The sequence below is a fragment of the Battus philenor genome, unplaced genomic scaffold (assembly GCF_028537555.1).
Source record: "Battus philenor isolate CCGP_79_NKW_IND1 unplaced genomic scaffold, ilBatPhil1.0.hap1 SCAF_13, whole genome shotgun sequence".
Classification (NCBI taxonomy): Eukaryota; Metazoa; Arthropoda; class Insecta; order Lepidoptera; family Papilionidae; genus Battus; species Battus philenor.
In genome coordinates this window covers 13,258,415-13,285,264 of record NW_027181675.1, presented here as the reverse complement: position 1 = coordinate 13,285,264, position 26,850 = coordinate 13,258,415, and the positions used below count along the sequence as shown (strand labels likewise).

Here is a 26,850-nt window from a genome sequence, read left to right as displayed (position 1 = left end):
ATTTTATTAAATAAATACATTTTAATAAATTACGTTTTTTATTACGACTCTTCCGTCAACCGTGAGCAACAATTTCTCTAGTTTTTTTTTATGAAATGCTCTCTTTAGTTTGTAATATACGAAATAAAACTACACAAGACGATTATTTTCATAATGCCATATATACATTGTTTTTAATATTATACGTAATAGACTGTGTGCCTTGCCGACATCAGCAAAGTGTGGCGACTCTTTGTATATTATGTGAATGTCTGGTTTTTTTTAAGACAAACATCTATTATATCCTCTTTTGAAAGTTAATTATTTTAAAGTAAGCAGTAATATCAGTAGTATATTCCACGCAAAGCTACCGAATAAGACGGTTTTGTTTAACAATCATTAAAGTTTTTTTTACTAAGCTGAAGTTTTGGCGACTGGTTTCCCTGCAGAGTGTAAAAAGGATGTAATAATTTAAAAAAAATATTGTCATTTATTTTTATGCCTAAATTACCCAAGCTCCTGGTCACATTATCGCAATTTTATGCTAAAATTTCGTTAGTAAACTGTTATTTACTAAATCTTATTCACGTACAAGAATTTATTTAAAATTATCAGTATATTATTAATAATCTCCTTTTATGTATTTAATATTTTCTAATTCAACTGTTGTCAACTAAAGAATGGTTGCACCAATTTTTAAGATTTTTCTATTGACTTCCGTCTGGATTAGGCAATAAGTATAAGAATGTGGTATTGATCCATGTAAAAAATTAAACTAAATTCTTGTCCTAAAAATTTAAAATCCAACAACTACTTATTCATTTACTGTTAGGCAGAAAGAAGTTAACAAACTAAATAAATAAATACAGGATGACCTATAACCACAGCTCATTTACTGCCAATGGTAGGCCTTATCCAAGAAGGCTTTATATATATACATACATAGTAATGCATTAATTTCAGACTATATATTAAAACTAACCAATGTTTACTATCTGTCCCTACAAACTATACGGAGATATATATGATACCAGAAGAAATCTTATTTCAGAGGGATCACTTAATGGCGAGTGATTGAAAATCAGTGTGGCTTTAAAGCTTTTTACTGGAAAATAAGCTATACATTCACCCTATTGAAGTTTTACACCTATGACTGATCATTCTTTATGTTGATACAGGTAAAAATGGCTATATGGAAAAGGTATGCAATAAAACTATACATCATAATACAATGCTGTTTAATTATTTAAAAAAGTTAGGTACATTTTTACATCGTTTTGCTCAATGAAAACAACAATCCAGAGTTATGGCGACACCTACAGTCTCACCAAACAACGCATTGCCTTCGTCACCACGGACCAGGTGCTTTGGAACTTCTTTGAGATTGACACCGAGCTAAGGTCCCCAATATATAAAAACTCAACTATTGTAGTAAACAGGAACTTCTTATGGGCAACACAGACAAAATAACAACGCTGTAAATACTTTGACATTTCATCACGCTAGTCCCCCAAACTCCGGATTATTTGACCGCTTGCAACACCATCTCTTACTATCTATATAATACACAGGGTTGTTTCATTGCGATCCTATGTCTCTTACTGCTATGTGGTCAGTTTCACAGTAGGAAGCGGAAATCATAACTGATAAGTGATAAATACTGTCATGCAAAATTTGGTAAAAAAAAACCCAAAAAAAAATTCAACAAAATTTTATAAATAAAGAAAGTATAATACCCTGTGAAAATGAATTTTCGCTTCCTACTTTGAAATCCGATTGAAGTTTTTGGAATAAATAGCAAGTCTTCATAGTGGAAGACTGTGGAATAATTAAACGATTAGTCCAATTGTAAACAGAGTCTAGGAACCTAACTTTTCTAGTAGGAGAGGGGGTTGAAGGTTTGGTATCTTCAATCAGGTTATTCAGGTGTTAAATTAAAATATTTCGTTCGCGAACACATTGCACTACGAGAGATTTGATATTTGAATGCATATTTTTTTCTAAAGTTGTTCTGTTCACTTATTACGGAAACTCTCAAACAGAGACTCCATTATTAGACATTTAAAATAGTTCCTCCTGTAATTTATACAGGATAATTCATTTTAGTATTAGTATTCAGTATGGTATATCAAGTCTAAAAATTAATCGTTTCAATAAATAACGTTAGTTTAGTAAGAAACATGTTTTCAAAAATAAAACAATCTTTATTTACTTTAAAATGAAGATATGCCAGAAGTAATTGGTCCGTCGCATTCAATAGAAACACTACTTCAAAATGATTGCTTTATGGAGGGGTAAAAGTAGGTGAATAAGCTTTAAAGATTTTACATCTGTGACCAAAAATGTATGTTAGACATCAAAGCCTATGTGGGTTTTAAAATAACACAGTACATATCCATTTAAATATCAAATCTCTTTACCCAAAAACCGAACCATAGATAAAAATTTTGATTGTAAATGTAAGGAAAAACAATTTAGCATGACACTAGGGTTCAATGAAATATCAACTACACTCAATATAAACATTTGTGAACAATAACATATTTACCTACAATGTATATATACAGATGTGATGTCATAACCGAGTCTTGATATACAAATATGCTTAAATACAGCTATATTACATATTAAATGCCAGCTTGTTTGGTAGACCCGATGTATTATGCTAACGTAGCTTACGGAAACAAATTTACACTAGTCATGAAGATATTACTATACACCCATCATATAATTTCAACCAATAAATAAATATCTTCAGACGCTGAAATGAAATTGTGACCGCTTTGTACTTGTCAAATGTTAAAATAGCACACAATCTTAACAATTTTGACACGAGTACACAAATTTATAATATTAAATAAATAAATTACAAAAGTGTATAATAATATCTCCAATCTGCACACATTATTCTATTATTTAGATTACTATACAGAACTATGAACAAAATTTAATGTGACCGCTGCAATATACAGAATGATTTCAATGCGAGATGACATACATTATATTTGGAAACCAGTTGTACCCGCTTTGTGTAATTGTAATTTAGTAAAATCAATTATTGGTTTTAAAAAAAAACATTCTTTTCGATTAATACTCCGTTATATTCTTATGGACGGAATTTCGTAAAATCTGTTCTTAGCTGGAATTTACTCAGCAATATTGAAATTCCTACCAAATTTCAAGTTTCCAAACCTTATGGATCATGAGATATCGTGATGTGTATAATTCTGCCTTATAAAAATTAACTTGCTGCGCGATTTGGCAATTTCAACTAATAACGCTTCATATTTTTGATAAAATTCATGATTTTCGTTCTAACATTTAAAACTAACTAAAACCTATACCACTAAAACGGGCGCATTTATAAATATTGGACAAATAAAATTTAAAACACTTTTGAAACTATTCATTAACTTCTAGTGGTTGTGAATAAATTCAACATGAAAGGTATGAACAATTTTCCAAATATTAATGATTTCAGATCAAGTCATCAATGCACATAAATCACCCAGTATAAAACACAAATTAATTTAATATTGCTATGTATGATATTTGTAACTTCAACGACCGTCTCTCTGAACTAAGATTAATCGTGTAAAATTACATTCTTGAAGGCCACATGGAATCAGCTACAAAATTTGAACTCGACAATCTTCTTGAGACTAACATACTATATTCATCCACTATTAGGTCCCATTACACTTGTGAAATGTACATACATGATATCTGTAGCATTTCTTTTATATTCATACAGTTTGCTAACACAATGTTTTTATAACACGACTCATTTGGAATGGTTGATTAGCTATCAGAGATGGACATGTCTCATCCAGACAAACATTATTCTTTTCCATTAAACAAACATTTTGCTCGTAATTATAGCCAACACAATCTATTGATTTAAAGACTAAATTGGCATAAACAATTGAACACATCAACATTATTGAATTAAGACCAAGCATTTTCTTTGAGTTGTATATATTATTTAAATTTACCAGTTTTAAAATTTCACAAGAAAATGTCATCACAGGTCTTGTTTAACTTTTGGATTGAACCTTTCCACACCTACTATCGAAAATTTGTTGATATGCAAATAACCAATAGAGCTAAATTATGCTAAATTTGCTAATACAAGCTATATGTTCAGCTATGTGCTATTCCACGGAAATTATCTCTCACTTTTATATCAATAAACGGCAAATTCTTAATTGTCTATTCCATTCATTTCAATCAAAAAATGTAAATAATAAAATATATCTTCCTTATGGATTCCGCTCATCAGCATGGAGACAATAAATAATCGCCACAATGTCAATTACTAAAACTTATTTTTACTTCGCTTTACCTAACCCACTCAAGTGGCTCACCCTGAATTTCATGTGGACAAAGACTAGTAAAATGCAATTAGACGAGGCTTGACCGTCACTTGCCCACTGTCATTTCATTTTAAATTGCAGTGTTGCCAATAATGATCATTAAAAATTAATTTCCCCACCATCTAAAGAATATCAACTCGAATTGTGAAAACAGAAAGAAATATTTACAACATAAGGAACTGAGGCATGTTTTACTTTCATTAAACAATAAATAAAAACATTTCAGAGACAATTTTTTTCTTATTTTAAATAATAAAAGATTTACACAAATTTACAATTGTTTACACAAGTCACATATATAACACAAGTAAAATTGTAATTGCCAATCTACGAGGGTAACTGTGGACATTCATTAAACTTTGGTTTTTAATTATAATTTTGGTTAAGAATTGTTCCAATTATGCACAATATATTATTTTTAAATTGCTGTGTTTTTAAATTCTGCATAAAGTATAATTGGTATAAAAATGTTTCGGTCAATCACTATATATCATCTGCAGTATTCACCGCCAACTTTGTAGTGATGAACATATTCTGCTAAGTATAGGTCTCTTGGAACTTGTATACTATAATGTTGTTCATCTTTCTCTGAAACTATTTCATTGTGTGAGGTATATTTACCATCACTGTATTATCTCATGCATGATTACCACTGAAGCACTTTGTTCCAATGCTTATTATTATTTTATACATATTTCAAATACAAGGTTTAAGGAGTAAAAGTAATCCAATAATAATGTGTATCCCATCTCTGTTTAGATAACCATTATCATTATGGGTATTGCAGTCACGCTTGGTAAATTTTTCATTCATCCATTCATTCTTTATCCATGCATTTTGTGCTAAATTAGCACAGAATCCAATTATTTTCCACCAGGAAGCACTAATGCAATTAAACTAATAGATTACAATATTATCATTTTCTTTTTCTCATTAAAGGAATGAACATCCTCTGGACACAGAGATAAAATCTCTTGTCACTTTCATTTAATAGCCCAAAAGTGGAGCATAGGCAAGCAGATAAGTGTAACAATATTATAGGTTGCTTTTCTTCAATTTAGGCAGCATATTGGCACAGTCTGTACACTTGAATCACTTGATTGTCACTTAAAGTGTCACTTTCACTAGTGTCAATGCACTACTATGGTTATCCATAGTAACCATAGAAATACTCCATGTACTATTTAACCTGTCCCACAGTTTCTTGACTTGTCTCTGCTTTGAAGCCACTCTCTGTTTTGTACGGTTCACTCTTAAAGCTCGAGTCGGACTGGTTGGATGAGTCATTCTGCTTGAAGTTGATCTCCTTTTCCCAGTCATTGGAGGCAAAGCCGTAGGACTTCGGTTTGGTCTGCTGGTCCTGCTCCCGTTGCTGCCTTCGCCTCTGTTTCGACCATAATTCGTGACAGTCTTGCCACGTGGGTAACTCTGGGGCAGGCATTCTGTAAAACACAATGTTTCATCATGATCATCATCATTTTCTGTGGAATTTCCATAGCTAGACAAAGGGCCTTCATAGATTTTCATAAGGAACAGTAGGAAGCGACCTGTATCCAGTGTGTTCTAAGGGTCTAACTATGCTAACTACACACCAGAATTTTAAGACCCTAGCAATTCTTCACTTCAACTTGCCAATCCACCACGCTGCTATGTCGGTATCTATTGTTTTCTATGGAACTCATTTATGATTCAATCTCATAGAGAAATTCCGAGCATAGCTTTCTCCGTGGCTAATTGTAAATGTTTATTTACTTTTAACTACTAAATATATTTTCCCAAAAATCCACACTCACTACCAATTAAACAAAAAAAATTAAGTTTTGTAAGGATTCATGGAAATCTCTTTATAAAAGATAAAACATCTTTGTTATATTGAACATACTTAACTAAACACATGACACATATACTTACTGTTCAGGCACTACATTCTTCAGCCAGGGACTCTTAAGGGCCTCCTCAGCTGTAATCCTCTTATCGGGATCCAGTTCCAGCATTCGATCAAGCAGGTTCAGTGCCGGGTTGGGCATGAAGGCGAACTGCTCCCTCACACAGCGCTTGTGGAATCTCTTCGGCCGCAGCGTGTGCCACAGCGGAAGGTTTACTACGTTTGGCCATACACCGGGTACAGGGGTCCCGCATACACGCGAGATCATTTCTAACTGCATCATTTCAACATTTGCCTGAAAATATATAACAGTTTCCCTGTGATGAGTTCAATTCTATAAGGTAATAGTTATATCCTACACAAAGAGGCCCAAGTTTAAATCTAATTCATCAACATTTCAGCCATATTATGTCCACAACTGGAAATATTGCCTCCCCATAGATTTACAACAAGTTTTGACGACGACGATCGACGACTTTAACAAGGACAGATGTCCAAAGCTACACTTCTCCTTACAAAAATAAAATAAAAAAATCAAAAGATAGTCGAGAAAAAGGCAATGAAGAAACAATAGTGTACAATTATTATCATACCAGCCGATAATATAATATCTACATTTTGGCAACAAGAGATGTAATAAAAAAAGTATTAAATCTTATTAAAAATTTAAGACATATGAAAATAAATCTTTTTGGCTGACAATTAACAGATATTTCGTGTGTACTGAAATATTGTATATTGAAGTACTTTGGCCATATAGTAAGGCAATAAGGTCAAAATTAGATTTTTTGGATCTCGAGCCTCTGCTAGAATTATTGCATATTAAAATTATTACTAATTAAACAAGATATTTTTTTTATTAAGTAGTAGCCCAAAGTTAAAAAACTTCTAACAGTTAATATTTTCAAAAGATAGTCGTCACTTACATGGAACAAGGGATGTTTGAGGAAAAGCTCGCCCAGGATACAACCCATGGACCAGACGTCAACGGCTGGACCGTACCGCTCCTCACCAAGCAGCAGTTCCGGTGGTCGGTACCACAGCGTGATCACCTTGTTGGTGTAGGGACGCTGCCGGTCCTCGGCCGACCACAGCCGAGCCAGACCGAAGTCGCCGAGTTTCACCTCACCTCTACACAAATTAACACACATCACGAACATACATCACGAAAGTCACTGGATACAAGCGCTGGGCCTCTACCGTTTGATATGATGATGTATGTCTGACAGCAGCAAGTTAACGGCTAGATTGAAGAACGATCGGACATTATTGAGACCCTTTTTTTAAACTTAAGATATATCAGAGTCGGCCAAACTCTTGATAGTGCCGTTTTACGCATGCAACATGCATGCACACATGCAAAATATTTTTTTTTATAAAATCATTTTTATTGAAATTATATGAAAAAAGTACAAAATGTGTGTATTGAAGTTAGATATAATGACACACGTATATGACAGCACTCCTAATAATACTTAAGATGCCGGTGGTTAGTTTATTTTGATCGGTGTTTCTATTTCGCTAATTTTATGGTGGAAAAATAATAATAATTATTCACACCAGTGATTTGTTTCGATTTCCCAGGAGCTGACATAAATTTAAATATCGATATAATTAGACAATCAATTTGAGCCAAAAATAATCGTTCAAAGAGCCGCATAGGGCTCGCGAACTGCAATTTGGCCACCCTCTGATATATACACACACCCACACATACACACATATATACCTATATATATTTATTTTTATAACATATTGTTAAAAATTATATATGAACAACACTACATACATTAAATAAATCAAACTTATATAGAAACAATACTGTGATCAAGAGTAAGGTGAATTTATTTATAAAATGTAAATTCTTTATTCTTTCAAATCAATTTCATCTCCTACAAGGTAATCCCCGTCCTATAAAACGCCCTTTCGCCAACGCTTTTTCTAGTCAAACAGGCTGAATAATATATTTCCAATACAGCCTACAAGACCTTCTTTGATTCGGTTTTTATCTTCTCAATCGTGCGGCATCCTCGTGCACTGGCAGTTTGAGTTTGCTGAATAGCCAGATTTCGAATGTCAGTCGAATTTTTATCGCTCTTTTTTTCAAAAAATTAAGAATTTTCGAGACTTGACGCATTTGAAATACAAAATATCCTTTAAAATTATTTTAGCTGAGCCAAATCATATTCTTTTAAAAAACCAAACCTGCCTTCCGGAAGTTTGAAATGACAATTTCACTTTACTTTATGATCACAGCAGTATATCACAATAAACTTATTAACTAAAGAAACTACAAAAGAATAGTCTACTGTACACTGGGTCCGTGTTGCCCAAATTTTTCTTTACATTTATTTCACCATAAGAAAAATGTTTTCTCGAGTTTTATAAACAAATAGAGGTTAATAATTCCTACAGCGTACATTCACACTCACTTATTGTTCATCAGTATATTGCTGCATTTGATGTCCCGATGCAGGAAGTTCTTCCTGTGACAGTACGCCAAGCCGTCCAGCAACTGACGCATTATGGAAGCGTTGTGTGACTCCGTAAAATCAACCATCTTCGACTCCAACAGGCCCATCAGGTCGTGATCCATGTATTCAAATACCAGGTAGAACGAACCCTTATCCTGTAAAAACAAGGAAACCATTCACATATCAACTTTGTCAAAACACAACATAATTTTTAAATTATACGCTACATCGTACTTTTTTTATAAGGATCTACAGGTAAAAAGGATAATATACAGCATTTGTCGGCAAAAAGCTTTAAATCCATTCAAGCAGCATCTATTTCCAAACACCATATATATAATGATTGCTCTAAAATATGTTACATTTTTTTTTCTGTTAGAATGTTATAAGCCAATAAGTTTGGCCATATAAAATCATCTAGAACAGATAGTAAACAATAATTAATTTTAATAAGTAGTATATCAAATTTTGAAAATACTTTTTCTTACTACATTATTATAATTATTTCTGAAACCATTTATTTTCGGATACTTTGTTCCATACATTAATTGACAACAAAAGTAATTTGTACACCTATCTAACATGTTCATTGCATTAGATCTAAAAGATCTCTCGATTTTTGTTTTTGTTTATGCAATGAATAATTGAATAGTGTCATACTCTGGAACAGAAGCCTTTTATTTTTTTAATTTACCCGCTATTGGAGGCCTCTCGTGCCCCTAACTTATTTATGGGTTAGGGACTTTTATTTCTTTTTAATAATTTTTTCACTTATATTTTTATTTTTGCGCTCTCAGGTGATTGCAGCGCGCTATGATTGAATGTGATTTGACAGCATAATAAAATAATAACAGTACAGGAAAATTTAGTTATGAGTTATTCTTTTCAAAAAAGCTTGTAGTTCTTAGGAAACATCCTATATATTAGATTAGCGTCTGAATATTTAAAATACCTTTCTAAAGTCCATTGCGTCTTGTTTATCCGTGACAATCTCACGTAAGTTGACAATGTTCTTATGGTTGAGCTGTCTGAGAATCTTTATCTCTCGGACTGCAGTGATGGGGAAGCCCTCCTTTTCGTTCTCCAGCCGTACCTTCTTCAGAGCCACCAACTGGCCCGTATTTTTGTCCTTTGCTTTGTACACTTGACCATATGTTCCTTCTCCAATTTGCGTTATGACCTATACATTTATATTAATGTGAGATACAAATGAAAATACTAAAACTGAATATTGGAACTGCATTTCTCTTTTACTAACCGAATTTTCTGTATTTTAAGTAAAAATACGACCTATTGCGACTGGCTTGAAAACTTAAAGCTGAGATGAGCACAGTACTGTTCGTCATTAATAATGTATATGCTATGCTGTAATATCTACCTGGCCTGCCACAAAACTTCTGCCAGTAAATAAAGAGAAATATACTTGTATTAACTTAATAAATGTGTATGAATTACGACTACATGTACAGTTATAAATTTTTTTAAACAGAAATGATTGAAACTTAAGTATGTAATATACATTCTTCCATATATTTAATTCCAACACCATTGTGTAGGATAAATTCAAATTAAAAAGATGTTTTTTATATAATTAGGCATAAATATGGCATAATATTGAATCATTGATTATTTTAACATTATAAGTAGTGATCTATCGCCTGCTCGGAACGCTAATATATTGAAACTTAACATTTGCTCTTATTTAATTAAAATTAAATTTCATAATTTTTTATGTATGTGGTGTAATAATATCAATCATGTAAATGAGTCAACAAACCAAGTCCAACACGTTTCATTCAACTTACGCTATAATAATTTTTATTTAATATTATACTATTACTTATAGATTTATAACTAAAAATAAAAGGTCTTAGATCTTGTGGAACTTTATTATGTGCATGTATACCCATATCCATGAATGATAAAGATAAAGAATGGTGCAATCGGTAGAAAAAGTCAATTACCTGGAACCCATCCACACACTTCTCCCCCCAATCTTTGGCATGATGTGTGGGTGTTGCAACTGGTACAACTTTGGAGCCTCTTCTCTTCAAGATCCTCGGCCTTTTGAGTTTTGAAGACGACTAGAAGAAAAACATAAACTTAGATCGTCACCTTTTTTATTGAAACAGGATAGGACGGTTGGTATTTGGTAAGTACATAAGTTGTCTCAAGTGATTTTGTAGAAGTAAATTCATGTAATTATTATATATAATTGTATAAAATTAACAAATACTTATACCGAAATTTGAAATGGTAATCGAATCTGTGGTCGATCTATATCCGTGTTTCCTAACGTGATGCCCATGCACCACAGGGTAGCAATTTGATTGTTCAGGGGGGCAATTCGATAAAGTTCGACACAAGATAACAGTGTATACTCCATTATAATGTTTTCAATTACTTCTAAAATTATTATTATTATAAATTATAAACACATAGTAATGTGCATCAAATTTTTGGTTAATCTGTTGAATTATTTCTGTGAAAATCGCTATAAACAAACATATAACAATTTTAGCAACATATTTTTTCTGCAATTTTAGCTAGTTGCATAAAAAAAGCTTCATTTTATTTAATGCAAAGCAAATTGAGTTTAATGTCCCAATTCAACATATCATGTTCAATATTACATATTGCATATTGTAGAGTGTCAATACTATAATGATCATATTAAGCATAAAACTGAATCAGCGGGCACTTCTAGCATTGAAACAGTTACAATGTTTGTACATAAGAAATATGTCCGTATCTGCTGGAGATAGAACAAATTCTTTAGGTTGACAAATTAGGAATATATAAACGACTATATATACTCTGACTAAAAAAGTCTGTTAGTGATTTTTCTTTTGTTGGTCAAGAAAAGAATGAATACGAAAACAATACAATAGACTACTTGGTTCATCTATAACACACACTGCATCACGACTGAGTGCAAAATTTTTGTGGTCAAATTACATTAGGGTCCCTGTGCTTGGTGCGCGCACTGAACACGTGCGAGTAGGAGTCTCGACGCGCAGCAGGCGGCGGCGTGGAACCGTCTAGCTCGTCTCCGCTCAGCTCCTCTGACTCCGGCACCACTGAAACATTATTTTATAAGCACCTCGTCAAGCAAAGTTTATGTATGTTTGCCTATGGAACCTCAGACTGCAGAGTCCCACGTGCATCTTTGAGCCAGCGGTGATGCAAAAAATTACTTGCTGTCCCGTATACAGAGGGCTTAGAATGCCTTGTGAAGTGGAAATTGGTAGGAGCATTACTTGCAGCAGCGTCACATCCCTTTTGGAGGAGGAGAGCCACCACATTTTCTTGTGGTTTTGTTGCAGGGTGGGTAATGCTGTGAGGATGATAAAAAACATGAAGATTGAGAGAAAGAGGGTGAAAATAGGAAGGTTTATATCCCTCTCACAAAAACAAGATGGGGGAAAGAGTATAAAAAAAGAACCTCAGAGTGCGTCATTACAGTGTACCACATTTATAGCACTCACACTGAATAGAATTTATACACCAGCAGAGAGATAGATCCAAAAAAAAAGTTACAAAGTCCAAAATCCTAAAAATCCCACTAAAGTCATTAAATCTATAGTTGTATAGTATTCTTTAGCTGTAGTTTTCTTTAGTAAATGTACCAACACGTTTAAAAGACTATAATTTCTACCAAAGTAACTATTATTAATTAATTATGTAAACTTACAAGGAGGCATCGGAAGGTTCATGATGCCAGTCCTCTTAGGCTTTTCTGGTTTCTTCACCGGACTGGGTGATGGAGTGCTTAAAGGACTGTCATTTGCCAGTGTTTTTAGGTCTTCAACCTGTAAATAAAAATACAAATTATAAAAACAAATTCAATAACATTTTTTATTGTATACAAGTTTTATGAACAAAATTTTAATCTCTTGTATTGTTTTGACCATTAGTCGGATGCATACAATAAAAATTGTAGATTGGAAATGAACAGGCTTTATTATTTACTTGCTGTGCCCGCGACTACGCCCGCTTGAAAGAAATTTTTTTTTTGTTTTTTATCCGTTTATAAATGTTTCTAAAATAAAAGTAATCTAAGTTAATCCTTATTACACCAGCTACTTGCCAGTATAAGTCAAAATCAGTACAGCTATATTTGAGATTAGTCGGAACAAAAAGACAGATAAACAAAAATTTTTACAAATGTGGTTTTGGTTGTGGGTACCATACATATATTCACATGCATGTAGTATAAAGCTGTTTAATATTATAAATTGCATAGATTATATTTTGATTGAGATTACATTACTATTTCTAGAAGTATAATAGCATTTGTAGTTCCGGAAATAGTTACCAAAAATAGTAATTTCAAAATCTCACACTAACTAAATAATCACAAACACGTATTTAATTATGCAATCATATATGGGATGATCAATGGAAAAATTCTAGAATTTACTATTAAAACTAATTAATATTTGTAATTAAATTCCTTCTCCTAATCACAACAACTGTCATCTGTCAAAATCTACAAGATGTCACGAGATTCTTTTTTAAATGTTGCTGCTAAAACTAAACATTCCCACATATACACATGTTTACATTGTATATTCGCTATAGCATTATTATCTCCACATTAGGCTTGTGAACAGATATATAAAAGTTTTTTAACCATAGGCTTTCCAAACATTTTTGACATTAGTTAGTTATTACATTGACAGTAGTTTCACAATATTTGTATAAAAATATACTACTATCACATATACCAGGGCTTCTTAAACTATGGGTCGCGAGATTTTAATGTCAAATGTTTATATATACCATTTTATAACATCACTAGAGTTGGTGGCATACAGTGGACATGCAGTGTCTAGATACACACATTTATTGAAGGTTTTAAACTAATATAAATACAATTTTATAATTTTTTGTGTAATTTTTTATTTTAGAATTTTGTTTGTTTCAAAACTAATTCTTTAACTATATATTTTCATATGTACATATATATTGTTAACTAATAAATAAATCATGGAAAAATATTTTTTTTTATATTGGTATGGGGTCGTCAAGAAACTAGCAATCATATATGGGGTCGTGAATGACAAAGGTTTAAGAAGCCCTGACATATACAATAGAAATACCTACCAGAAGCCAAACCAAATTATTTATATTTAAGTGTAGACTAAGCAGTCAGAAAATATTTCTATATGCAATATATATGCTTATACAATAGGATTCAAGATAATGTTTAGAAAGCTTCCGTGGACGGATTTAAAGAAATTTTCAATGAATGATTGTGTACATCTCCAAACTATTTTCATGTTTATTAAATTATGTAATTTAAAAAAAAATACATAGCCTTCGTAAATTTCTTTACTTTAGTCTTTTCTTCACAGGTCTGAGACATATTTTCCGAACAGGTGGTAGACTGAATTTGACGTCCACAAGAGATGTAATGAATTTAAATTCAGTTTTGAAGCCAGTAGGTGTTATTATATATTACTTTATGTTATAGTCCTTTGCTACTTAACTTTTAAGTGTAATATTGTACTATAAAATCTAAATATATAGTAATAAATACCTGTGTGTTAGGAGGCATGGGCAGTTTCGTTAAGCTCTTGGGCTTCTGTGGCGGTGGTTGCTGACTGTTCTGCATGTAAACCCCGTCGACCACGCTGCCGCCGACCTTGGGCAAGGGCGGCAATGTGGAACTAGTGGACGTTGGTATTGCTGTGCTTGGTGGCGGCGTTTGTGGTTTTTGCTAGAATAATTAGAATATATTTAAGCCTTGCATGCATGATTAGAAATAAATTAAATGGTGCTTATACTTTGTCTATGGCGTTTGCTAAAGGTTCTTATTTTTTTTACATGTAAAAGGTTTCTACTATAAAGGCCTACAAATAAAGTTTATTTAGAGCAAATTAATAATTTTGTTTATTTTAAAGAATAATTAACTTAATATAGACATTTTTCGTTTTTTTTTTTTAATATAGATATTTAAGTTTGAACAGAGTTAAGATTATAGGCAATCTACATACATCTAAAGATTAAAGTAACAATAAGGCAAATATTTCACATATCTTAAATAAGAGATACTGACCTCGGATTCATTACTATCCGTGACCTCTCCGTTGGCGGTTGCCTTTTGCTCGAAGGAATCAAACTCTGGTGGCGCCGACATGGGCAGAGGCTTCTCATCTGCGGTCGCCTGGGTCGGCATGGGGATATCCACCACCTCTTGCGCCACTTCCTTGTTGTCGCCATTTTCTTTTGACGCCTGTAATTATTTTTAACGTTTTTCTAAAAGATCGGTCCTAATAAAACATGTCTTTAATAATTTTTAAACTGTATATATTCTATGTGTTCAAAAACTACATTAAGGAATTTTTATTATTTATTTTCCCGTCTACAATCGACCTCATCAGTAAACAGATTTGAGCACCGGTGATAACTATATATATCCATATTACAAGGATCTTTTACAGTGTCCACTTACGTCCGTCACAAGAAAAATGCCAGAAGGGTCCCGTGTCATAGAAACTAGAATCAGATTAAACTCCCATCTAAGGCGTTCTTCAATTTTAACATTTAAGAGCCCACAACAAAATCAGACAAGTTACATATATCCCTTATTAACTTACCGACTTTTAGAAACTTTTTTGTATCTTTTTGTATCATGTAGTAGGTACTATTAAAAAAAATCAATTTACTTAACATTTTGATATAAATTTATAAATTAAACATGTAACATGATGATATTTACCTGTGTAGAGCTATCAATGGTGGCATTGGATAATTCATCAATGGTCAATATCTCCGGGTTGTTGATGGAGGCATTTGAGGAGATTGCTCCCTGTGACTCTTCCTCCTTTTGACTCAGAATCTCTTGCAGTTTCTGTGGAGATATAGTCAATATTAAATTAAATCACTAAACTTCAATATTACAAATATTTTACATAACCCTATGCCTTGGAAGTAAAATCCATCTGCAAATAATGGTCAACATGAATTGAGTTAACTCAAGAATAGAAACGATAACCAAGGCATTAGATTCTTGACAGAAAATCGTTATTTTGGGACCTCTCATACTCCCCATCTTATTGTAGAACAAGGTTTGATATTCTATAATGATTTTTTCACTTTGTTCCTTTTATTTCTGTACTCTTCTATCATTCTTCATACGATCTATCTTTCCTCTTCTTTCATTCTACAATTTTCTATCAATCTTTTCATACGTATTTCCGTTCATTCATCGCCTCACTTCCTTCGCCTCTTTCAGATCATATCACAGATCCGGGTTATATCACATTTCTTTACGTTAATTTATATATTTTGCGCTATTTTACATCCTATTAATTAATAATATAACTAGCTAAATTATTGCGAATTATCACAATTTATCCCAGTTTCCAGTTTTTATTTGCCTAACATTAGTTTGGGTTTTTATTTCTTACCAGTTCTTTTAATTCCAGTTTTTTATCTATTTAGTTTCATCAATGCATGTTACTTACATCATAGAAAAATAGTCTTTCACTCTGAACCTCCTTAACAAATTCAGTCGCTGATCAAGATTTTTCTATGAGATCGAAACAGTACTGAGGAGATCCATAGACGGCCGAAAGTAGCCAGTACAGCCCAGCGGATCAGCAAGTTGAAGTGACGGAGGATAAGCCACATATTTTGTAAAATAAAATGCCACAGGGCCCTCAAGGTTCTGGAGGCCACGGATCGGCATGCGCAGTGTAAAACCGTCCACAAGGAGTTCGGTGAAATTCGAAATCTATTGAGAAAGCCTATATCCAGCCATTGAGACTCTATGGCTAAAATGATGATGATGACAATGAATCAGGCCTTCTTTCCTTGCGGTCTCTCCACATTCATATAGTTAACTATAGTCTGACCAAAGCCGTTAAGTATGTGCACTTTCTTAACGAGCGGTATAGAGCTTCCGGTCAGAGAGTCACAACAATGAACAAATTATTCCAACTTATAAATTCTTTACCTTAGCTCTTTTGTGTTTATCTTTAACAAGCTCCGCAAACAGACTTGTATCGCTAATCTTTTCTTTAAAGTCAATCTTCCTCTGCAAGGCTGTTGGTGGACTTGGCGAGTCATGTTTACTCCTGAAATAATTAAAATTTTTTGAGTTAGTTTATTTACTTTATAAGACAATCTAAATTCATTTGTGAAGTCTGGGGGATATCTATAGTTGGTTATCAATTGACTTATAATTTCAAAGGGTAGGATGTAACACAATTTATTCATAAATGGTTTTAATATTAAATTCAATATGTTCTATCGTTATTCTATATAACCTTTACCACAATACAAATGCTTTCAACTTTTTGATATATATTTCTTATAGCTTCCATACACAAATCGGCTAAACTTTCATTTGGAAAATACATCCTCACAATCAAAATATGGTATGTTAATAAAACAAATTTTTTACACAGTAGACCAGCTATGGCGAACCTCGGAGTATTAAATTGTTGGAAAAATCGTAACATAAAACACAAAAGTCAAAAGAAAGTATAAATATTAATAATTTATTAATATTAAGTTATTTATTTATTTATTCTAATTATTTAAACGTTTTTGTACACCAGACAATAACTTCAACAAAAAACATCCATTCCAGACAACCTTTGGATGGTGATGAAACATGGAGACGGCAGTTTATGGTGTATGTATATACAAATACATACATTACTGCGCACATATAATTAATTTTAAATGGTATTTAAAATACAGAAATCAAAATATACAAATAATTTGCATTTACATATTTCATTAACACAAAAACCTAAAAGTATTTATTTAAATGCTTTTAATATGTAAATTTATGATTAAATATTATTATAATCATACACGAGGAAAGTAATGTCGTTTCTGTCAACATATTTCATAGAAAAACCGATTTATTTGTTACCGCTTCGGCATTGTATATATATGGCAAAAAGTTGTTGGTAACAAAGGTGAGTATATTGTTGATTAGAAATAAAAACTTATTAAAAATGTAGGCGTGTGAATATAACTTAAGAAAGTGACATTACTTTCCAGTTCCCCTAATAATATTAATGTAATTATTATAAATAAACAACTCTAAAAGTTGTAGGAGACAATTATTTACATTATTTTTTTTAATCTATGAAGATTTGTATCACCAAAAACAAGCCCACGTGTTATAATTTCCTCATCACTACACAGCATATAAATATAAATTTCTTTATATTACTCACCTATGCTTTTCTCTGACAACTTCACTATGCCTGGGCCGGTGTCTGGGTGGTGATGAAGACCGCCGTCGACTGCGGGAGACGGAGCGCCTTCGTTTCATGGAGCTGCGGCTGTGCGATCTGAATAGTTTTTTTATTACAAAAACCAAGGCGGCGAGCAGATTGGTCGCCTAAGTTCATACATCTTGTATAAATAAAATATTTTTATTTCAGACCCAAAATTTTTTATAGATAAGTTTTTAAAAGCATAATTATATAGAATACTAAACAAGTGTGCATATAACTAACAAAAGCTAAGAACGGCCACTACTACTACACAATTAATTTACAAGCAATGTAAATGTATAAAAAATACATTTACAGACATGCATATGAAAAAACAATATATATTTCATTTATTTATCATGCATAGTAGAAACAACAATTTTAAATGATATATGGTAAGATTAGCTAATAAAGTTTGATACTTTATAACAAGGGGGATAGGCGACCTAAAAAATTTTCGTGAAATTTAAACACCAATCAATACTAACTAACCAGCACATAATTTACTAAAATGCTACAGTATTTAACGATTTTTTTGTTAAGAAAAATAAAATTACAGATATTTAGTACTTTATATTTTGTAAATATAGAATTGAAAACATATAAATGTATGTTTTATATAAAAATAATTACTTTTTGCATGCATACCCTTTAAACATATATTTAATAGATGCTCGCAAAAAATTTCAAATTTGGAAAAATGGGTCAAGGATCAAGACGCTTTAGTCACCGCTGCTTTATAATATACTTCCTAATTTTATAATGTTGCTTCATTTCTTATGACTTAGTTACATAACAACAGTCTAGGGATTATAAGAACCTGTGCCTTTCAAAGCAAGAACACAGAGGGACATTTCTTACATTCTCTAGTGTATCTTTTTCACATATAAAAAATACACAATAGAATACAATACATAGGGCTCATCTAACATTTTCCATTTTATCCTATACCATACTAGACCGTCATGTCATGTTGGTAAATATAATATTAAATTAAGAAATTATTAAATTTTGTTAATTTAAATTTCATGAATTAATATTATGCATTGGTAAAAATTTGTCCATTCATAATTATAGCTACACAAATATTTGAAGCACCAAAGTATTAAGATGTTATCAGTTTGAAGTTTTAGTGCTTCTATGAGAAGCCACCAAACCCTTAGATTGCTTACTTGGACTACCATAGAATGACAGGACCGGGGAGGGGACAGGAAGGGGTATGTCAACTTGGGATATCTTGATCTATACTTTTTTACCTAAAAAAAAGGCGGAACGTAATGAAGAATCTTTCAATGAATCATACGCAGCAGCTATATTAGAAGAAAGCGACTCTAGACCACCAAAATATCAAAAATGATATAAAATAGCATCTGATAGTGACGACGATTTGCAAGAAGAGTGGAACGAACATGATATTACATCACGGTTTCCAGACAAGATATCACGTCTTAGAGAAAATAGTCACTACCAGAGAAGCAAATCCGACTAGAGTGTGTAGAGTATGTTCTTCAAAGAGAAAACGAAGCGAAACTATATCTAATATATAAAATTCTCGTGTCACGGTGTTCGAACTTGAACTCCTCTGAAACGGCTTGACCGATTTTTACCAAATTTTATATGCGTATTGAGTAGGTCTGAGAATCGGCTACTATCTATTTTTCATACCCCTAAGTAATAAGGGTTGTTCACCCTTAAATTTTTTTATTTTTTTGACGAAATTTTTTGTTTTAATTTTTTTATGATACAACATACAAAAGTACATACAACCCTAAATTTTCACCCCTCTACGATCAACCCTTATTTTTAAATTGAAAATTAAAAATATTTTTTTTTGCAAAACAACGTTTGCGGGATCAGCTAGTATCTAATATATAAATTTCTCTCAACTCTCAACCGATTTACGTGACCCTCGGCGTGCATATCGGCCAGGGTGGAGAATCGGACAACATCTATTTTTCATCCCCCTAAATGTTAAGGGTGGTACACCCTTAATTTATTTTTATTTTTTTGACAAAAATTTTTTATGATACAGCAAACAAAAATACATACAAGCCTTAATTTTCACCCCTCTACGATCAACCCTTATTTTTTATTTGTTAATTAAAAACTTTAATTTTTTTGCAAAACAACGTTTGCGGGATCAGCTAGTATATTTATAAATGCTGTTAGGTAGGAAAATAGATGGTTTTTATACTGCTTATCATACAAAGAGTAATACTAAATGTTGAATAATAAATGGACTATGTATTGCTTTACTTCCAAATCGAATTATGAAATAATAGCCAGTGACATGAGATAAATTTTCTGTAAAATTGCAGGTCAACAATGTTTTAAGAGACCCAAACCAAGGCTCGTTCGGTAGTAATTATCAGATTATAAGGAAATTTTTTAGGATACAGAGTTTTATATTCTATTCTAGGCAGTGAAGACTAGATTGTCAGTGGTTACTAACAGACAAACAAAAACTCTTCTTTACACATGCACTGCTATATATAAAATATAACTCACTTGATGATGCCTTCGCTATTCAGACAGCCAAGACCAGACATGTAATAGGACCAGGAAATAATGCATATGCTACATGTCTGGTGAAACTTTTACAAATACACAATAGACTTTATATGACTGTGCTTTTGACCATAAGGCCTATGGATATTAATTTAGAACTGGCTGGAACGCAATAAATATTATTGTACCCAAAGAAAAACATACTAAAATATTTCTTATGAGCTTTATATGCTATATATAGATAAGATAATAGCATAAACATTGATCGCTTGCATAAAACTTACAGGCTAGCCATTGCAGATATTTTCATAAGGTACAAGGCCATAAGACATGTGTTACCAATCCTGTGCTTTTAATTTACACTTTATTTATGTCTTAACTATCAAACTATTATCTACTATATGCACTTTATGGAAATTCATTTTGACTACAATAAAAAATGTTAAATAAATAAAAAGTATTTATTAAAAAAAAATTATCTGGAGAATGTTTTAAATAATATTAATGCATATAAAAGATACGGCTTGAAAGCATTGTTGATAGATAGCATTAATATACAGTATGAATGGTTACAAGTGTAAGAGCATGATAGATGTGAATTTATAGCTCATTTGCAGTCAATTTATGTATTATACACCCTATCCAAAAATCAATGGTTTCAGAAATAATAACATAATAATATTTCAGAAAAGGACCAATAGACGATTAGTGCTAATCGGTGTAACATAACTTCTGAAGATGCCCCGTGGAGGGGTGAAACACGTGTTGAGTGATTTGGCGGTGCCGGTTGTGTAGTTCGTAGTTTGCCGCATGCGCATTTGTCAGCGGTGCACTTTGTTGCACGACTACCACTGCATGTGCGAAAGTGGCTAAATATTGGCCCTTTTTTTACTTAGGATGTACTTCCGCAAGGTAACGTCTGATTCCATTAAATAATAATATTTTTCTTATCGCTAATAGACAAAGAATTTCACTTCCTTTCCTATGATGGTACATGCTTATCTAGAAGTAACCTATTCACTCATATCTTTAAGACTCTTAAATTACAGTTGGTTGGAAACATTATAGTTGAATATTTCATCAATGTATGGATATCATGAATCTTGTTGTTTAGTAAGAAAAAAGATTTTCAAAATTTGGATTATACATATTAAAATTAATTATTGTGGACTATCTGTCCAGAGTGTACTGCAAGAAGTAACTGGCCTGTCGAGTTCCATTAAAAAAAATGTAACACATTTCAGAGTGATCACTTTATACAGGGTGATTGTGAATAGATAGGTGAAATAGCAATGGTTTGACAATATCGATGATGAACATTGCATTAATTTGACAAATTATATTTTCTTCTCTTCTACTGGTTTCTTGCTCAGGAATGTTTTAATAAATAATTATATATACCTATGATGGACTCGAGATTCCCGATGCCGTTCCCGTTCCCTGCTCCGGTGCCGGCGGCGCGGGCTCCGGCGTCGGTGCGCGCGCCGCGGACTGTATTCACGAGACCTCACCGGCTCGTGAATTGGTGAATCTGTTCACAAACAACATTATGACTTTAATATTATGACACAAGTAACGTAATGATTTTAACTCTTAACTTGGCAGATTATTTTTTAATATTACATTAAAATTCATACCACTTTAAGACCCAAGGATGCCAAAAGAAAAAACTGAACAAGCGTTCGAAAATTAAGAAATTACCTAAACATTCACATACAAATGATTACTTTGCATTTAAAATTGATGCCACTATTTTTTTTTTAATACTGATGTATTTATACAGATACATTATCAAGAAAAGGGTTAATAATATTCAAAACCAATCTTTTCAAAAAAAATTTTGGCTTATTAATAAAACCGTCATTTATCTGATGTCCCGTTAGCTTAGTTTACATTTGAAAAAAAAAGTTAACAAAATTGTAAACTGATTATAAAATTGATGGTTAAAATTCGTAAATAAGATCATTTGACCAAGAGATTTATAGTTAATTTTCAAATTCAACTACTAATATTAAACTTTGATATTCACTCACTATTACCCTCCCCCTTCGCCCCTCCTAGCCCGCCACACTTGAACACTATCGAATGTGATCACACAAAAACTTTCTCGCAAATGATGTTATAAGTTTTAAATCTATTACATAACATACATTAAAATAAAAATAAAAAATTCAAATTGTATAGCAAATATGTTGCCCCCCCCCCCCCATTTTGCTATACAGGCCTGTAATTTTGGTGCAAAGATCTATAGCAATAATACATTCTAAAATCCTAAATTATTTGCATCAACTAAAACAGGTCAACAACTAAATTTTGAAGTACATAAACATATTATTATGATGTATTAAACAATGTTAAATAAATAAACAAATGCTAAGCCAATGCCTATTTTTGGCATTTCATTTTTATGTCTAAATAAATGTAAAACCTGTGTATATATACATATGTATATATTAAGATATGCATTATCCATCAATATGCACTTGATATGTGAAGTGCATAAGTGTCAATAACCTCTTAAGGAAAGGAAAATGTGTGCTTCAATAGTGGGAAGCTTACAAGGTTAACTACGTCATTAAGCCTCCTTGCTAAATTATAAAATACTTCTTATTAGAAATCAGCATAAAAAGCTTAAATAAATAGATTTACAGGAATATATAGATGTAGGTTCAAGATGGCCGTTATAGGGGGAGGTCAATCAGATTCTGAAGTTGGACCCTTACGGCATTCTTCTCACAGAACACTATTAATGGTTATCAGGTAATAATAAAATGGAGGAATAAATAAATAGATTACCAGGGAAACCCAAATTAAGTGATGCATGTATTAACCAATTCCAAGTTATATAACAGGGGTGGCCAAACTGTGGTTTGTGAGCCACATGCAGCTCTTTGAACAATTATTTTTGGCTCCGATTGATTGTCAAATTGTTTAAACATATATAACCTATGACAGCTCCTGGGAAATTGAAACAAACTAACCGGCATCTTAAGTTCTAACAGGAATGATGTCAAATACATATGCCATTATATCTAAGACATATTTTGTACTTTTATTCAGATAATTTCATCAAATAAATTCAATAAATATAATTTTTGTAAAAAAAGAAAGATTCTTTTGCTTGTTTCGACAAATGGTTCGCGTTATCAGAGCTTGGCCACCCCTGTTATATAACATTTGTTAATGGCTTTGTATTAAACTCACATAGATAACAAAGCTAGCGTTGCCACTACCCTGCATAATAGTTACACAAAAATTTCAATTTTGCCATGGAACACCCTGTATTACTAAATGTGTACTATAATACAATGACAGGAAAAAATATAAACACAATAAAATTACTTCCGGTAATTTCATTCTTAGCAATTCAAATGTGAAAATCATAAATTTATTTGAAAAATAAATATATATCTGCACCTGATATAACCATAATGGGTGATTGCACTCTGTGATCCGGCCAGTAGTCCCTCCTCACACGCTCGTAATCCTGGTCATTGTCCGAGTCTATGGTGACAGTCTCATGATAAGGTGGTACAGAAGGTGTATGTGGCGTCATGGACTTCTGTCTCCTCCTACAATTTTAAAACAGAGTTTCTTAATAAGATATTAGCAATTAATTGAATGAATCTATTTTACAATTAAAGATAAAGTGCAAAATATCTTAAATACATTACCATAGCTACTAATTTTACTATACTTTCTAATTTATGAACTTAGAATATATAATAAATATTTAATATATATTTACAATATACATTTACAATTTCCAAACTAAGCTAATCATATAATGGCATAAAAAACATTATAATAAAAATTTTATTTATGTATAAAATCATTCTTACAATTATAATGAACTAAAAGTTATGGAAATATTGATAAAATCTGTAGAATTTCATAGACATCTTCCTTTTGGACTGATATTTTGAATTTATTTTAGGTAAATTGTGATATAATGACCTCAAAGAAATAATAACATGGTGAACAAAATTAACGCTATGAGAACTAGTTCTTCAAAAGATTACCAATTCAATCAAACAAAAAAAAATATAGTGAGTAATCTCTGACAATATGTCAAATTTTACCTTGAGTTATTACTGAAAGATCGGAAAACAAAATATTATAAAATGCAACATCAAATATTAGGGCTAGTGATTTGTGAAGGAAAACTTCTTCACAAACAAGATATGTAAAATAAATTATTGAAGATTTTGTAATACACATTAGAAGTAGGCATCAACTGACAAAATGATGATTTTAAGATTAAATTATCTTAATATTTTATAAATATTGTTATACTACATTACATTGTTAGTCTTGTGTTATAATACAACAGTGTAAAATTATAATCTTACAGCTGATACAAGGATACTCTATAATATAGTGGTGAAAAAGTCAAAACTATGTCTAAGCTCACAGGTTTTATTTGCTGATTATTTTGTAAATTTTCATGTAAAATTTGACACAACATAGTTGTATTGACTTTATGTCTTGTCAATCAATTCACAGAAAAAATTCAAGCAGAGAAGACTCCTTTGTTGTATAATTTCTAAGAAAAATCTATGTTTATTGTTACATAACACATACCTATCATTGTTTTAATGTAAATATGATTGTATAACTAAAAAAATTGGCAATAAATAAAAGGTTAGTTATTGTTAAAAATATAAACAAAATATATACCTGAGATGAGTGGGTGACCTATCCCGGCGTGGTGAATATATCACATTATGCATAGATGGCTCTCTGTGCATTGCAAGCCTCAGTTGAGGCGAGTCATCATGTCTACTTCTCATCAAAGGGGGTGTAGTTGGTGAGACTGGTGAACAAGACCCATTCTGAAGGGGAGATGATGCTTTCTCCCATTCACTTACAGGCACTTGTTGATACCTCTTTGGGCTTAAAGGGCGCACTGGAGTCTCAAGGGGTAGATTATCATCAGGGGATACACTTTCTAAGCTACCCGACCTTGACCTGTGCTTTGACTTCTTCTTACGCTTCTTTTTCTCCTTTTTTCGCTTCTCTTTCTTTTTCTTGTAACAAGTATCATCGAAATCCGGTACTGCCTCAACGTATTCCAGGCTTCGTCGCTTCCTCGATACTGTCGAAGAAGAATCACGTGTAAGAGAGTATTCTTCAAGGGCGCGCCGACTTGAAGTGGTCGAGACCGAGATTGTCTTGTTGTCAAGGAATGTGCGCACAGGGTGTGACTTTCTGGTACGGTCGAGATCATCGGCGATATGACGTCCAATCGAGCTTGCCTCACTCTCTATTTCCCCCGCCTCAGGGGCTGACAAATCCTCTGAACTAACATCAGAGTACTCCACTAGAGGCTTATTGGAATTTGATGTAGCATAAGATTGTTCATGGGTACCGCTGTGGCTTCTATATTTTTTGTGAGCCTTCTTCTTGTGTTTTTCCTTGTGATGTTTGCTATGACGCTTATCGTAACTTCTTTCCATGGTCAATTAGGGCAAAATCCCTACCAAAGTCTTGACTCTTCACATTACACCAACTGGAATATTAATAATAAATAATTTTTTTTTTAATTAAAATTCTAATTATGGGTCAAATAACAGATATAGTTAAAGGGGACCTGTTTGACACTTATTCGTAACCAAAAAAAAAACAATAAAAACAAAATAACTTTAATAGTTGCTTATCAAGCTACAAAGTTACAAAAACCTAATAATTAAGCTTCTGGCATAAAAAGACTTCCAAAAACAGTCGTTATTTGCGTAGTCTAAAAATAAATCACTTAGCTAATAAACATAAATAACTTATTTTTACAACAAAAAAATTTTGAAAACGCCATTATGAGCTAAAATTAAAAAATATAATCAAAATAAACTCACCTGAAGAATAAACGGACGTGCGTCCGCCCCAATCACTACAATTTATATTTTGCAAAATTCTATATTGCTTAGATAAGGTTCTTATTTAATATCTTAGACTGTATACAGCCAGACAATATATGGTTATTTAGATTCTTTATAGCTTAAGTAGCCTTATTTTGCTAATCATTATCATAAGTAGCTCATTATTCATGTAATAACATCGGATTATTTTATTGTGAATTCGAAAACGTCGAATCAATTTCTAGTCAGCCATTTGCTTTTTCATTTCATTTCATCATCGTTCCCTGCTCGTGTTGTAAAAATAAATGTTACCAGATTATACCGACAAGAAAACACGACAGTTACTGTCACTGATAACGTTTTGTTTAGTACTGGTGAATATTAATAAAAGGTGATTATTACTCTAATTAATACATATAATTAAAAACGTATTTAAAAGTTAGCCTATTATAATTAAATGACAAGAAAAAAAAACAAACATTGAGAAAAATCAAAAATATCATAATCGGTTATAAATCAAGATAA

The 26,850-nt window shown here is 32.1% G+C and overlaps 1 protein-coding gene across 5 annotated transcripts; it reads right to left on the bottom strand.

Moving 5' to 3' along the window:
* Positions 1 to 4,575: 4,575 nt before the first annotated feature.
* On the bottom strand, positions 4,576 to 26,593 carry Cdk12 (Cyclin-dependent kinase 12). 5 transcript variants are annotated; one of them, XM_068777622.1, is made up of 18 exons: positions 26,323 to 26,593; positions 25,842 to 25,982; positions 25,151 to 25,568; positions 23,888 to 24,042; positions 21,872 to 22,001; positions 17,921 to 18,037; positions 16,681 to 16,801; positions 15,442 to 15,573; positions 14,779 to 14,955; positions 14,260 to 14,439; positions 12,409 to 12,526; positions 11,673 to 11,794; positions 10,679 to 10,798; positions 9,667 to 9,894; positions 8,673 to 8,869; positions 7,167 to 7,371; positions 6,267 to 6,535; positions 4,576 to 5,797 (listed from the first exon to the last, which is right to left on the bottom strand). In XM_068777622.1, the coding sequence occupies exons 2-18, from the start codon at positions 25,927 to 25,929 to the stop codon at positions 5,536 to 5,538; spliced, it is 3,039 nt and encodes a 1,012-aa protein (XP_068633723.1). In that variant the 5' UTR covers positions 25,930 to 25,982; positions 26,323 to 26,593; the 3' UTR covers positions 4,576 to 5,535. The 5 variants fall into 5 exon arrangements, with proteins under 5 accessions (XP_068633723.1, XP_068633721.1, XP_068633722.1 ...); XM_068777620.1 differs by having other exon boundaries at positions 25,151 to 25,982; XM_068777621.1 differs by having other exon boundaries at positions 17,921 to 18,028; positions 25,151 to 25,982.
* Between the last annotated feature and the right edge of the window lie 257 nt (positions 26,594 to 26,850).

Bases quoted from the DNA above. Each gene is read 5' to 3' on its own strand.
- Cdk12 (XM_068777620.1), bottom strand. From the start codon at position 25,929: ATGGAAAGAAGTTACGATAAGCGTCATAGCAAACATCACAAGGAAAAA. The intron at 14,956-15,441 runs GTAAATATCATC...AAATAATTACAG, and splicing joins CCATTGATAGCTCTACACAG to GCGTCAAAAGAAAATGGCGA. The intron at 11,795-12,408 runs GTAAGTTTACAT...ATAATGTTTCAG, and splicing joins GAACCTTCCGATGCCTCCTT to TGGTGCCGGAGTCAGAGGAG.